Source organism: Grampus griseus, assembly GCF_964374135.1.
Source record: "Grampus griseus genome assembly, chromosome: 5".
NCBI classification, from domain to species: Eukaryota; Metazoa; Chordata; class Mammalia; order Artiodactyla; family Delphinidae; genus Grampus; species Grampus griseus.
Window position 1 is genome coordinate 16,804,580 of NC_138998.1, and position 15,460 is coordinate 16,820,039.

A 15,460-nucleotide genomic window follows, 5' to 3' on the forward strand; every position below is an offset into this window, starting at 1 on the left:
ACAACAGCTTTCTCTATACAAAAGCAGCAATTACATACTTCCAAAAGTTTTATAGAACTTGACCCAATGTTGACTGATGAAATTCCTGAAGTTTTCAGCACTTGGCATACAATCACAAATAAAGAAGAGACTTCCAAAAATGGCTTTCTAATAAGTGAAACAGTATATCTCCATTTAAATCTGCAATTCGCTCACCAGAGCAGTGAGTGGCTAACATTTTTTTCATGCTTCATATATAGTCAGCACTATTCTAGGCACTCATCTCAGCCTCTCAACACTGAGGTATGTACTATTATTAAACCCATTATACAGATGGGGAAAATGAGGCACAGAGCTACTAAATCATTTGTCTATAATCTAATACCCAATAATTGGTGAATCTGGAATTCTAACCCCCCAAAATTTGGGTCTTATAGCCCTTAACTCTTAGACGACACATTCTTATCTCTCAGAGATCGAAAGACCAAAAGACTAAGATACATGTCTACAGAAATAATCAGGTCATACCTAATGAACACACATTTCTGAAAAAAGCAGGCTACAAGGATGCAGATGACGATGCTGTCTGATTTTAGAGTCAACTCTTATTCTCCTACAATTTGGGGCTGTTTTCTGTACATTTCTCCCTATCATTATATACAAAAGGCACTAAAAATTCCATTGAACATGTAGAGAAGATAAACTGCAGGGAAGTTATTATATGAGAAAATATAAAAACAACTGCAACTAAACTGACTTACTCAAACCAGAGTAGATTAACAGTATATAAGTTTAAAATGAGAGAGCTTCCTTATTAGAAAATCCCCCAAAGGTTTGCATGTGAAGAGGTTCTAATGGATCACACTGCACACGTGAAAATGAGGAAGGAAACTGGGTATAAGAAAGCAGAACGACATTTGCTTCACATGGCCTTCATGAGCTGAACTAATGACTGCCTCGATCGGAAGACACTGAGCTGAGCATCCTCCCAAACAAAGGTGAATTTCAGCTGTTATTATGAGTGGCTTGCTTATAAATGATGGCATAGGTTCAAGGGGAAAAAAAATGCTTTAAGGTTAACATTCTACAAACCTTAGATTATGAGCCTAGGAAATTACATAATGTACAGCAATCTGACATGAGTAACTTTACATCTTAGCCAGCTTTGTTTTACTGCCATGCCAAAAGCCGAACTTGTGAATGGGGTAGAACCAGTTATTTGGATTTCATCAGGGTGTGAAAGTAATGGTACTGTTACAAGTACCAAAAATGTACTATGTGCTTTAAAAATTCTGGCCAGAAACAACATGGGACTTCTCAAATGATCTATTAAATGGGATGAAGACATGTAAGGTGCTAACATGCTGCAAACCTAAAGTCTGCTTTTAACAAGTAGTGTTTTGAAATCATGAAATGCTTCTTGTTTTACTGTGTGTGTATGTTTATGTGTAACAGCTGACATTGGAAAGCATGAACGACACAGTGATGAAGGGCTTCAACGGGTCTGAGAGGTGCCCCAGGGACATGCAGGCAGCGCACCTGGTGTTCCCAGCCATCTACACTGTCGTTTTCTTCCTGGGCACCCTGCTGAACACTTTGGCCCTGTGGGTGTTCATTCACATCCCCAGCTCCTCCACCTTCATTGTCTACCTCAAAAATACTCTGGTGGCCGACTTGATCATGACGCTCATGCTTCCGTTTAAAATCCTCTCAGACGCGCGCCTCGGACCCTGGCAGCTCAGAGCCTTTGTGTGTCGTTTCTCTGCCGTCGTCTTTTATGAGACCATGTATGTGGGCATCACACTGCTGGGGCTCATAGCCTTTGACAGGTTCCTCAAGATCATCAGACCTTTTGGAAAATTCTTCGTACAAAAACCTGCTTTTGCAAAAGTGGTCTCAACCCTCATCTGGCTCTTTTTGTTCCTCCTCTCCCTGCCAAATATGATCTTAAGCAACAAGGAAGCAACACCGTCATCTGTGAAAAAGTGTGCCTCCTTAAAGGGTCCTCTTGGGCTGAAATGGCATGAAGTGGTGAACTACATTTCCCAGTCCATTTTCTGGACTGTTTTTGTCCTAATGCTTCTATGCTATATGGTGATTGCAAAAAAGGTATACAATTCTTATAGAAAGTCCAAGAGGAAGGGCAGCAAAAACAGCAAAAGGCTAGAAGGTAAAGTATTTGTTGTCGTGGCTGTCTTCTTTGTGTGTTTCGCTCCATTTCATTTCGTCAGAGTCCCATATACTCACAGTCAAACCAACCGTAAGACTGACTGTCGATTGCAAAATCAACTGTTTCTAGCTAAAGAAACCACCCTTTTTTTGGCAGCAACTAACATTTGCATGGATCCCTTAATATATATATTCTTATGTAAAAAATTCACAGAAAGGCTACCATGTATGAAAGGGAGAAAGATTGCAGCATCCACCCAGGAAAATCCTACGAGTCAGTCAGACAATATAACCCTAAGCTGATAACTTTATCATGGTTAACGATTGACTGACAAGACTTCAAAAGACAATTTACTTGGAAATCAAATGTAAGCAGTGAAAGAAAAGATGGCTTCGAGCAAATGCTTTCTTACATTTTACTATCCTCGCGTACAGAAAGGATTATATAAATTTTAATTCCACGTAGATCTATTCATAAGCCGAAATGAAGTATCCGTAAGAGAATGCAACGGGAAGCGAACAGCCACTAGAAGTCACCTTTTCAAGAGTGTTCACTTACACTTTGGAAAAGATTTATCGTGGGGAAATGTATATTCCTAAAAATACATATCTTCTAATTATGAAAAATACATTCCTCCACTCTAAAACACCTCACATTCTTCTGCACATGTAATTCAAACAATGCTACTGCTTTTGTATCCCACCTGCTGATTTAAAAAGAAAAAAACCCGAAAAACCCACCTTGTGAGTCCTTGTTGAAAACTGAGGCTAGAGGTTGAAAGGGATGCTAGATGTAAAGCGTCTGGGGAATAGGTCAGAAAGCCCAGATACCTGGTGAAGGCGCTTCTTCTTAGAGTTACAAACAGCCTCTTCCCCAGTACGCAGCTACACCATAGGAGGCACGAGCAGCATTACTAAGCCACATAAAACATTGTACTGTAACACTTCGCTTCCATCCTGAGTGTGTACAAATTCAAGGGCAAGAATACTGTATTCTGATTCTTTGGAATCGCCCCTCTGCCCAGCAAATACTCTAACGGTGGTTGAATATTCCACCTACTCAGCAAAGCCTTCCTGGGCCAGCACCTCCATGCTCCTTCCTCATGTCTCTGGGTGAAAATAATTACCTCTTCCACTGCTTGGGTATGTTAGGGCCCTCAATGCCGAGTTCCTTTTACTAGCTTGCTGTATTCTTTTTTTTTTTTTTAATAGATTTATTTATTTATCTTTGGCTGCACTGGGTCTTCGTTGCTGTGAGCGGGCTTTCTCTAGTTACGGCGAGTGGAGGCTACTCTTCGTTGTGGTGCGGGGGCTTCTCACTGCGGTGGCGTCTCGTTGCGGAGCATGGGCTCTAGGCACGCGGGCTTCAGTAGTTGTGGCACGCGGGCTTCAGTAGTCGTGGCTCACGGGCTCAGTAGTTGTGGCCTGCGGGCTCTAGAGCGCAGGCTCAGTAGTTGTGGCGCGTGGGCTTAGTTGCTCCACGGCATGTGGGATCTTCCCAGACCAGGGCTCGAATCCGTGTCCCCTGCATTGGCAGGCAGATTCTTATCTACTGTGCCACCAGGGAAGTCCCTAGCTTGCTGTATTCTTGACTGCAACCTCCAAAGATGGTTAGGATTTTTTAAGAAAGACAACATATTTTGAAGACAGAAAATATGTCATGTTTTTTTGGTATCTCCCACAATATTTCCCACAGAGGATAAATTACAAATGTCTTAAATAGAATATGTCATCGTTATGCCATTCTTGGTACACATATAGATAGAACTGCTGACCCACGCTCAGTAACATCTATACTGGGAAATTTTTAGAGGATGGTGACCTACTTGTACTTATTTACCTCCATATGTTTTCCTGAATCCCTCTGTGGTTCAAAAAAGAGCTGCTAAAGTATGTTTATCTGGAATTGTAGATGCTGATTTGCACCTTCTAGATAAAATGTACAAAGGAGTAGTCATGCTCTGTAGAAGTGCCACTAGTTCCAATACAACCATCAGACTGTGAACTCCAGGCCTCTTTCCATGGCCTCAAAGGCCCTGAAGGCCCTGGATCTTGTCCACCTTTCTGGCCTTTTTTCCTAAGCATTCTTCCATCCTTGGAAATTCATACTCTTGTGTAAGTTTATAATTATCAGAAAATGCCATGCTCCTTTTTTGCCCCCATGTCATTGCACTTGCAAATTTCCCTCTGACTCACCAAGAAAACTCTTATCCATCCGTGGAACCCTAAGTTGCCATCACTTAAACCATGAAATCTCATCTGGCTAAATTCCCACCACCACCTCAAATCCAATCACTCCATCATCTGTGTGTTGTCACACCTCAATTATTATAATGATCACACTGCTTTGTAACTACTGGCTCATACATGTATCAACTCTTTTCATACCTTATGTGTACTTTTGAGAACAGAAATTGTGTCTCATTGTGCAATCAATAAATATTTGATAAAATGCCAAACTGGCTTTATTTTTACATACTAGAGAAGCAAAAGGGAAGCCAATTTTCACTGATGTTTTTCTTATCAAATGATAATATAAACTTCTTGAAAGCTCAAGCTCTTTTTAGTTGGTCTCCTATACATGTACACAGGGGCCTGGGAAGTGTGGGTGTTCTTGGGTTCACTAGTGAATGACCGGGAAGGAAGCAGGATTATTAAACAGTACACGTATAGCTTGGGGGCTAACGTCTATCATCATTTCAGTTTTAAAGCTATTGACAAAATGCTTTAGCTATGTATTGTCGGTTTTGGTTAAGTAAAATTTGTAACTGTAGCATATTACCATCACCAAAACTCTTAGAAAGTACTTTGACATCTGATTTTCATTTGCTAAAATAAAAGAATTAAGTCATGATAACTATTAGAGATGTCACTAAATCCATGTTACCTTTACTGAGTACATTATACAATCATGAGCAGACTCTAATAATGTATAAGTAACTGCATCTAAGCCACATTTCAAACTATGCTTGGGAATATGACCCATGTATTTCAGCTCTAATAATACTTTCAAAATACACTGAATGGATATAGATAATGAATATAATTTTTGGGAAAGATCTTTCAAGATAAAATTTCAATAGGAAATGTGTCCACCACAAATGCAAATATTTCATTAAATTATAATAATATTGCAGTCAAAAGCAGAGTTCCTGACGTGTAAAATGAAATAATCTACCAAGAACTTAGAGAAGAGTCAGCTTAAAATCACATTCACAGAATGAAGAACAACTATTTGAGGAGAGCTTCCCAGACTAGCAATCACAAATACTAAAATCTAGAATACTTACAGAATGGGGAACTATACCATAGCCATTAATGAGACATAGAAGCGAGGGAAAAGTGGAAAAAAACATTAGTAGCTTTGGTAAAGTCTGTAAGCTCAGAGCACAATTAAGGGCTTCTGTCAAAAGCTAAACTGTCATCATTTTGACTTGGATAAGGCCTTCCAAATACCCCTGATGCAGGAGAAGTGGGAGAGGATATTGTCCCATGCAGAATTAGTCTTCAGAAACCAAGAGAAATTACTGTAAAAGGGGAAGGAATTCTGCCCATTTTTTGATTGGGTTGTTTGCTGTGATGGTATTAAGCTGCATGAGTTGTTTGTAAATTTTGGAGACTAATCCCTTGTCAGTCACATCATTTGCAAATATTTTCTCCCAATCTGTGGGTTGTCTTTTCATTTTGTTTATGGTTTCCTTCGTTGTGCAAAAGCTTTTGAGTTTAATTAGGTTCCATTTGTTATTTTTATTTCCATTACTCTGGGAGACAAATCAAAAAACATTGCTGCGATTTATGTCAGAGAGTGCTCTGCCTAGGTTTTCCTCTAAGAGTTTTATAGTGTCCAGTCTCACATTTAGGTCTTTAATCCTCTTTGAGTTTATTTTTGTGTATGGTATTAGAGAATATTCTAGTTTCATTCTGTTACATGTAGCTGTCCAGTTTTCCCAGCACCATTTATTGAAGAGACTGTCTTTCCCCCATTGTATAGTCTTGCCTCCTTTGTCATAGATTAATTGACCACAGGCGCATGGGTTTATTTCTGGGCTTTCTATCCTGTTCCATTGATGTATTTTTTTATGTTCTGTGCCAGTACCATTACTGTTTTTATGACTGTAGCTTTGTAGAATAGTCTGAAGTCAGGGAGCCTGATTCCTCCAGCTCCTTTTTTCTTTCTCAAGATTCCTTTGGCTATTTGGGGTCTTTTGTGTTTCCATACAAACTGTGAAATTTTTTGTTCTAGTTCTGTGAAAAATGCCATTGGTAATTTGATAGGGATTGCACTGAATCTGTAGATTGCCTTGGGTAGTACAGTTATTTTGACAATATTGATTCTTCCAATCCAAGAACATGGTATATGTCTGTGTGGTCTGTGATTTGTTTCATCAGTGTCTTATAATTTTCAGAGTACAGGTCTTTTGTCTCTTTAGGTAGGTTTATTCCTAGGTATTTTATTCTTTTTGATGAGATCATAAATGGGATCGTTTCTTGAATTTCTCTCTCTGATCATTCACTGTTAGTGTAGAGAAATGCAACGTATAAATAGACATTTCTCCAAAGAAGACATACAGATGGCCAAGAGGCACATGACAAGGTGTTCAACATCGCTGTTAGAGAAATGCAAATCAAAACTACAATAAGATATCACCTCACACCAGTCAAAATAGCTACCAACAAAAAATCCACAAATAATAAATGTTGAAGAGGGTGTGAAGAGAAGGGAACCCTCCTACACTGTTGGTGGGAATGTACATTGGTACAACCACTATGGAGAACAGTATGAGGGTTCCTTAAAAACCTAAAAGTAGAGCTGCCATATGATCCTGCAATCCCACTCCTGGGCATATATCCAGACAAAAACATGGTCTGAAAGGATACATGCACCCCAATGTTCACTGCAGCACTGTTTACAATAGCCAAGACATGGAAGCAACCTAAATGTCCATCGACAGATGACTGGATAAAGAAGATGTGATACATACATACAATGGAATATTACTCAGCCATTAAAAAGAATGAAATAATGCCATTTGCAGCAACATGGATGGACCCTAAAGATTGTCACACTGAGTGAAGTCAGACAGGGAAAGAGAAATAGTGTATGATATCACTTATATGCAGAATCTAAAAAGAAATGATACAAATGAACTTATTTACAAAACAGAAACAGACTCACACAGTTAGAGAACTAACTTATGGTTACCAGGGGTGATGGGTGGGTTGGGGGAGGGATAGACTGGGAGTTTCGGATTGACATGTACACACTGCTATATTTAAAATGGGGAACTCAATATTATGTAACAAGCTAAACGGGAAAAGAATTTGAAAAAGGATAGATACATGTATATGTATAACTGAATCACTTTGCTGTACACCTGAAACTATCACAACATTGTTAATCAACTATACTCCAATATAAAATGAAAAGTTAAAAAAATAAAATAATGAAAAAAAAGGCGGAGGCTGGGGAGGAAGAGGCAGAGAAGCAGTGTGAATTCCCAACTCAAAGAAGTTAGATGGCTGATAAAGCGATCATGACATCAGAATATAAATTATTCAGTCTTATTAATCTCATCACTTCATATATTCCATATGCATTTGAAAGCAGCTCGTTCCATAACTTTCTAAAGTCTTCTTTCTAAAAATGCCTGACCATCAACCCAGGTAAACTGTACTCTTCCAGTAAGTTAATAGATCAAAGCTCACATAGATTAGATCTTAACAGAACAAAAGCCCCACAGCAGAGGAACCCGCACCCAGCTGTGTTTAATAGCTAAGGGAGTACACACTGAAAAGACAGCAGCCCTTACAAATCAACTGAAGTGCCTGGAAACACAACTCCACTTTTTAAATTTTACAAGGAAACCAAATGTAGGTAATATGAATATAGGACACATGTGTTAAATCAGTAGTTTTCAAACTTTAGCAGGTACCAGAGCCAGCTAGAAGGATTCTTAAAACACAGATTGCAAGGCCCACCTCCAGAGTTTCTGATTCAGTAGGTCTGGGGTGAAGCCTGGGAATAAGTTTCCGGGAGATAAGGATGCTACCGATTTGGGCCACATGTTAAGAACCCCTGTGCTGAAAGTTCCTTGAGGTTCATACATCCGTAAGGACTGATTCACAGCACAGCACTGCACTGCTGGACATGAGTGCCCAAGGGTGAGATCTGTCAACAGGAGACAAACAACATTGTTACAAAGAGAGCAGGACAGATATAAGGTGACAGGCAGTGGCATGAACTACAGCTACCTGGAAAGTTCACGTCCCACTTAGGGGAGCATCTACTACTCAGTGCCAGCTGTTGGCACGGGAGGGAACTGGGGCCCAGGGTTGCCAGTTGGTAGCCACAGCAGTAGTAAAACCAGCATCAGCAACGACAAAAACAGCACACATTACTTACTATTTACTAGGTACCAGGCAAGCATGCCAAGATCTTTAAATATACTGGTCCGTTTAATAATCCCGGGAAGCCTAGCAGGTGCTATTGTTATTCCCATTTTAGAGATAAAGAAGTTGAGAAACAGAGAAGTTAAGCAACGGGCACGGGGTCACATGACTTATAAGTAGCAAGGCTAGGACTCTTAATTCAGACTCTGGCTTCTGAGCTCATATTCTTTTTTTTTTTTTTTTTTTTTTTGCGGTACGCGGGCCTCTCACTCTTGTGGCCTCTCCCGTTGCGGAGCACAGGCTCCGGACGCGCAGGCTCAGCGGCCATGGCTCACGGGCCCAGCCGCTCCGCGGCATGTGGGATCTTCCCGGACCAGGGCACGAACCCGCCTCCCCTGCATCGGCAGGCAGACTCTCAACCACTGTGCCACCAGGGAAGCCCCTCTGAGCTCATGTTCTTAACCACTATATTGACAATCGCAGATCTTCTAATGTTTTCAAGAGAAATCATAAATCCAGTCCACTCCGCCATATTTCCTGTTATTTTCAAAGCTTCCGTAGTCACCCTCACACTCCCTGAATCCCACAAAACAGTACCTTCACGTGTGGACCCTAGTGGTCCGCACGCTGCCAGCTAATTATCCTTGACCTAGAAGCTGACAAGCACCTCCCAGGACCTTACACTCCTTTACTGAATGCTTGCTATGTGCCACGCACCATGTTACGTACGCACCTTACAAGGGTTATCACCTTTCTACTTCTCACTATTACCCCAGGAGACAGATACTACAGGGCTCCCTGTTGGGGAGAAAAGAAAGAAAACGGAGGCACCAAGTGAACAGATACCTTGACCCTGGTGCCCACGACCCCACCAGCAAGCAGAGGCACAGCTGGGACAGACACCCCGGAAGGTGGCCGCAAGACCACACCTCAGTGGCTCTGCTGCACTGCCTCTCTGACAGTCGGGACAAACCTAATTCCTCAAGGGGTGACACCTCAAGCCCCAGCTGTGAGAATGGTGAAGAGGGGGGCTCCTGAAAAGGGAGGGAGACGTCTCAACACAGGAAAAGTTTCAACAGCTCAGGGGTATGAACAGACCCACCATGGACCTTCTGAGCCCTCTGGGGGCCCCTCTGGTTCTTAAGAGGAGTAACAGCCCAAAGAGTGGGCTGACTCGCTCATTTAGACCATCACTCCTTCATTGTGTGCTTCGTGCAGGGCCCTGGGCCTCCCTGGAAGCCGCACAGAGACCATAATGAATCCGAACGTGGTTCGTGGAATAAGAGACATAATTAGCTCACCAGAGAAGCTCGGAGGAAAAGGCCGTTACTGCCAAATGGAGAAACTGAGCAAGGGCTCACAGGAGATGGACGTGTGAACTGGACCCCGGGGGAAAAACAGAGGCTTCGGAAGGGAACCCCGCGGTGCTCTGAGCAGTTCGGAGGAGGGCTCAGGTGAGGGTGGGTGCTGTGCCATGGCCCAGCGAGAGGGGCCACGGAGGGCCTGAGGCTGCAGCACGTGCGTGGGGAAGACGCGCCTGGGAAGGGAACGGGGACCTCAGTGCACAGCACTTCCGGGTTGCTGGGGTGTTCGGAGCTCTCCGTGAGCCACTGAAGGTGGCTGAAGTGAAGACTACTGCTCTCTATGCCGTGCTTTAGCAAAAGCAACTTGCCGGCAATAGGCAGTTCTGAATTAACGGAGCCACTGAGGCCAAGAGAGCAGTTAAAGAAGCCTTCCAGCTATGCAGGCGAGAGCCAATGGGAAAGAAATCTGACATGGAACTTAGAGACATTTTCAAAAAGAGACAAAGGTCTTGAGTCCAAGATCACTGGAGAGGATGGGTTTACATGGAAAACGTATGTGACTGATATGCAAAATGTATTCTCAATGGGGTCCATCATCCCCATCACACCCCCTCCCAATCGAGATTCATTGCTTTGAAGAACCTTAGCTTGGGTGATGTCCTTGATCGTGACGGGCGTGTTGAATGTGAAGTCCTAGTGAGAGAGCTGGGTCAAGGAGTCCAGCCAGTAGGGGCAAAATATGGATCCAGGGCTCTGAAGACAGGGCTAGATCAGAAGCCAAGGGAATCATCTTTTCTAAGAAAGGGAGAGAACAAGGAATGAGCTAAGCACCTCAGAAGCCATGCTGCACCAGTCTCGTGACAGACGAGATAGAAAGAGAGGAGCGATGCCTGGGATTGTGGGGGCGGGGATTGCCGACAAGGAGCACCAAGACGTTCCTTGGGAAACTGAGGAACAAGAGGAGTTCGAGGAGGAAATGAGAGTCAGCAGAATCCCACAGTCTGGGAAGGTCAAATGTGACAAATCTACAACTGTGAGGTCAGTGGTCACTCTAAGAAGGAGGTGGCGTAGAGCCCCAATCTGCAATAGGAAGGGCGGGACGACAAGCTACTCTTGTGAACTCAGTTCACAGGAGTTCCAAGGAGGAAATAAGAACAGCTGTTATATTAGCTCGGCCTTTTCCAAGGGTTTCTAAGAATAGGTGGAGTAGTAGCTCCTTGCCATGCTTCCTATGCAGTACAGTGTGAAGATGCTCCATGTGAAATGGCCCACAGAGCAGAGGCGCAAATCACATGGTGAGTGTCACCACACAACCAAGAGAACCAGCTTCAGTCAGAAAATGGGTGTGCCCTGGGCTTCCCTGGTGGCGCAGTGGTTGAGAGTCCGCCTGCCGATGCAGGGGATGCGGGTTCGTGCCCCGGTCCGGGAAGATCCCACATGCCGCGGAGCGGCTGGGCCTGTGAGCCATGGCCACTGAGCCTGCGCTTCCGGAGCCTGTGCTCCGCAATGGGAGAGGCCACAACAGTGAGAGGCCCGCGTACCGCAAAAAACAAAAAACAAACAAAAAAAAAAAGGGTGTGCCAACACCCATGTGTCAGATAATCAAAATATTATGAACTTAACCTTGACTTTCTAGTTGCAGAATGTTTTTAAATTTTTAATCATTCCAACTTTATATTCATAAAAACACCCCCATTCGTATTCATTTACTTACTCTCCCTCTGATCAAAAAAAAAAAAAAAGCTACTGTTCACTAAGTACCAACCAAGTTTCAAACACTGTAGGAATTATCCTATAGTGTATTATCTCATTTAAACTTTACAATCTTACAAGGTAGCCATTTTTCAGAAGAAGAAATTGAAGCTCAGATATAATAATGATTTGCCCAAAGTAAGAAAGCACCTAAGTGGAGAGGCTGAAATCCACACTGGAAACTATGTGACACCAGTTACTGAGCTCTTATCAAGGCTGACACCGCCCCTCACAAGAAGATTTCCAAAGTGAGGAACTGGCCGGGTATAGAAGAGAGTATCAGTATGAGGGCGGAGGTCAGATGCAGGCACGTCTCCAGAGTCAGTCGCCAAACCATCCCTCCCCTTTAACTGACCATTACACATGAAGTTCTCATACCAGAAAAAGGTAACTGCTTTATTGAAAGCAAACCTAATAGATACAAATCATTTCAAATGACAGATTAAACACAGTAATTCAAGCACAGAGACCTAAAGATACCAATCTCAGCCAGGAAACATTAAAGCGTTTGTAATAATTATACTCAGCACGAATTCTCAGCAACTGGATGGTGAGCCACAGTTAGAGCGATTTTTGTGTACAGAGAGGTGGAACAGGAAGATCTGGAGAGGATTTTACTGCAGCCCTTGTTGTATGTTCTGGCTACATGCAAAGGACATGGGCATCCCAGACAGATCATTTGAGCTATGTGTCAATTAGATCCCTGCTCATCTTTGTCTTGTAATGATGAGTTCATGTACTGTGAAAGACTAAGAGGTCCTTCGTGTGTGCATTTTCCTTTCAGAAAAAATGGATACGTCAGAGATTACAGAGACAGAGAAAATTAGACTGCAGTACCAATTCTCTGCCTAGCAGCGTTGGAGGAAGCAACACTGTGCCCAGGTCCAGGCCAATGCAGCGAAGCCAAATAAAGGGAGGAGAGAGCAGGCGGTCATATGCAAGGCAGAAATGACTAGAAGACCAAGGTAAGCCTTAGCAATGCATTTGCCAGTGCCTCACACTAAAAAGGGGGGAGGTAGGAATAGGGTTAAAAAAGTTTATTCTGGGATTTAGGAAGACGTATCAACACCATTACCTATTTTCATTCCTTTAAAGGGATGAAACATTAGAAACCTTCTCTCCTTGAGTGCTTCTGTCTCTTTAAGAATATATTTTGAAAGATTATAGAAATTCTCATCTAAAATTCTGTGATTAAGCCAGAACCTTAGTTTTACAGAAAACTGAAGCCGGGAAAAGTTGAATGAGTTTGTCCAGTATCCCAGAGAAAAAGTGAGTTTGGATCCACGAACCAGGTCTCTGTCCAAAACAAGAGTATAGATATCCCCATTTGATTTCAAAGTTCCAAACCCCAAGGTAGACTTCAGGGTAATATATTCAAACTGCCTCAGAAACATTTGAAAGCATCTCCTTACTAAGTGACCCACAGGATGGACCTAGCGAATACAGAACAAACCAATTTTCAAAAGCCAAGGAGATTTAAAAAAAAAAAAGCAGAAAGATTTAGAATAAAAGAGTAAACTAGAAAAACACAACGTGTGACCACTGATTAGTTCTGCCTCAAAAAATTGTAAAGAATGTTACTGGGAAAAAGCAAAATTCAGACTGAATATTGTGAGTAGGCAGGAGAAAATCCCTTTTTTTGTTGGTTTTTTGGGGGCTGTGCTGTGTGGTTTGCAGGATCTTACTTCCCCTACCAGGTACTGAACCCACGCCCTGGGCAGCGAAAAAACAGAGTCCTAACCGCTGGACCACCAGGGAATTTCCAGGTAGGAGAATATCCTTGTTTTTAGGAAATACATGCTGAAGCAGTTAGGGGTGGGACATCTGTCACAATGACTGCAACTTCAAACAGGTCTCCCCACAAATATGTGTGTTGAGGGGGAGGGTGGGGGAGGGCGTGAAAAATGTCAATGGGAAAATTTAGATGAAATCTGCTTGAACTATAATTTCAACTTGTCTGTAGGTTTAACATCTTTAAAAGTAACATTATTATAGAAGGACAAAAATCACCTGTAATAAAAAATGAAACACAAAAATTTTTTTAAACATTGTGGTGGTAGAGAAACACAAACACATAGCCTAGGACATCGTCCTATATTCAAAATAAATTTGGGGTTTGTAATAGCTAAACAATATTATTAAAATAGCTTCCTTGCATTTAATAGGATCTTCCATTGAAGCAGCAAGATAATTACTGTTATAAAGTCTCCTGTGGCTTTTATGAAATGTGAGACTTGTTATAAAAATCGGCAGAAAAAAAATTATGCAGGTTAAACTTTTGGTGATTTGAACAATAATAAAGCTATGGGCTGGTTCTTAGCTGCTCTTTTCATCAAAGCATTACACTCTTCTCTGACTAAACCTGTACTACTTCCCTTTTTGAAGGTTATGTAAGACCAGCTTTAACAAGTCCCAACTTGAGATCGGCATAACGTGCTTTAAGACAAATGCATAAAGGGTGCCTCATGTTAACTTTCTCACTACAAGACTTTGTATGGCCAGCCGAAGAGGATTTTAAATACACAATCCCACTGTGACTAAGGCCAGGAAAAGGCTAGTCCATGCCCAGCCCAGCCCACCCTCAGGAGGAGACAAGGAGGGCCACCTACTGCACTGACACCAGCTCCTTCCCTCCCCCTTGTGGAAATCTTAATACAAAACCAACACATACAAAGTCAAGGTGTGTAACCCTGAATTATCAAAACATTTCCCTTCAAATTCAAAACAGAATAGTATATGAAAAATATTATCAGCAGCGATGTAACAAAGGAAAGGTATTTTCTTTAACATTAAAAAACAAACAAACAAAAAAACCGTATTAAGTTAGTTGACAAGTAATAGGACGAAGTTAACCCAGGTCACAAATGTATTAAAATTTAAGGTAGATAACAGAACTGCCTTTATTCCCTCAACAGGAGCTCGTGAAATACTTGTCCACACAAGCTCCTCCACGTGAATTCACGCCCACCACTGGAACTGTGGGGCGATAATCCTCAGAACTTGCAGAGAAGGTCTTTGCCCAACATACCTTCAAGGAGGCTAAACGGGATGTGCTCCTTTGAATTGATGCTTTTAAGGCCGGCAGTTGGTTATTCTGGCAGAGTTCCCCTTTTGAGCAGTACATCATTTACTGTTTATGGATCATAGTGACAAACGGCAAGAAGTGCAACCCCCAAAAAACAAGTCTCTCATCTCAGGCCTGCATGGCATAACTTCCCCCCCCATCAAGATGCAGGGGACGGGCTTTACATGTTCAAAGTGAAATCCCTGGAGAAGTAGTACCAAATGGCACAAAGCGGAGTTCAACCTGAACGAAGGATGGTTTAGTAAATGTGGCAATTTCTTATACGACTGAGCCACTATTAAGTTGGCTAATTTTTGTTCAGAGACTTTCCCTAGGGCTAGCTACTCATCCACAACATACTTAATCCATCCTAAATAGAATGGAATGGAAAACCATTCAATTTTAGAAACAATTTTAAAAACCATTCAATTTTTAAAACAATTCAATTTTAAATTCAACCATTTAATTTTGTTTGTTTAGGAAAAGGCAACAGAAGAAACAAACTTTTGATATTCAACTACTGGTATTTAAATTAAATACATTTGTTCTTCTGCATAAACACAGGAAAAAAACCCAACTAGTACATACACATTATTTCCTTAAGGCATAAGTAAACACTAAGTAATACCTATTATTTACTAGCTTCAAAAAATGTTCCACCTTAATTATTTTCATTTATCTTTCTCTTCAACCATGATAGTAACAAGTTTTGATTTCATTTGGTGATATTTTCTTCATTTCTTTTACTTGCTTGAATGTTGCATTCAAGAAAATCTTGGAGTCTCTGGGAAATTTTTTGGAA

The 15,460-nt window shown here is 41.8% G+C and overlaps 2 protein-coding genes across 3 annotated transcripts in view; one reads left to right on the forward strand and one right to left on the reverse strand.

Annotated features, from left to right (window-relative positions):
• The window catches only part of MED12L (mediator complex subunit 12L), a gene marked incomplete at its 5' end in the record, with an annotated part of 324,843 nt that overhangs the window by 94,492 nt on the left and 214,891 nt on the right, over window positions 1-15,460 (reverse strand). The gene's annotated exons all lie outside the window — the stretch shown is intronic.
• On the forward strand, window positions 920-2,581 carry P2RY13 (purinergic receptor P2Y13). Its single transcript, XM_082655457.1, has 2 exons — window positions 920-977; window positions 1,435-2,581. Exon 2 carries the CDS (start codon window positions 1,450-1,452, stop codon window positions 2,449-2,451), a length of 1,002 nt encoding a protein of 333 aa, XP_082511583.1. The 5' UTR covers window positions 920-977; window positions 1,435-1,449; the 3' UTR covers window positions 2,452-2,581.

What these genes read in the sequence shown, in the direction of transcription:
- P2RY13 (XM_082655457.1), top strand. Translation starts at nt 1,450, where the DNA reads ATGAACGACACAGTGATGAAGGGCTTCAACGGGTCTGAGAGGTGCCCC.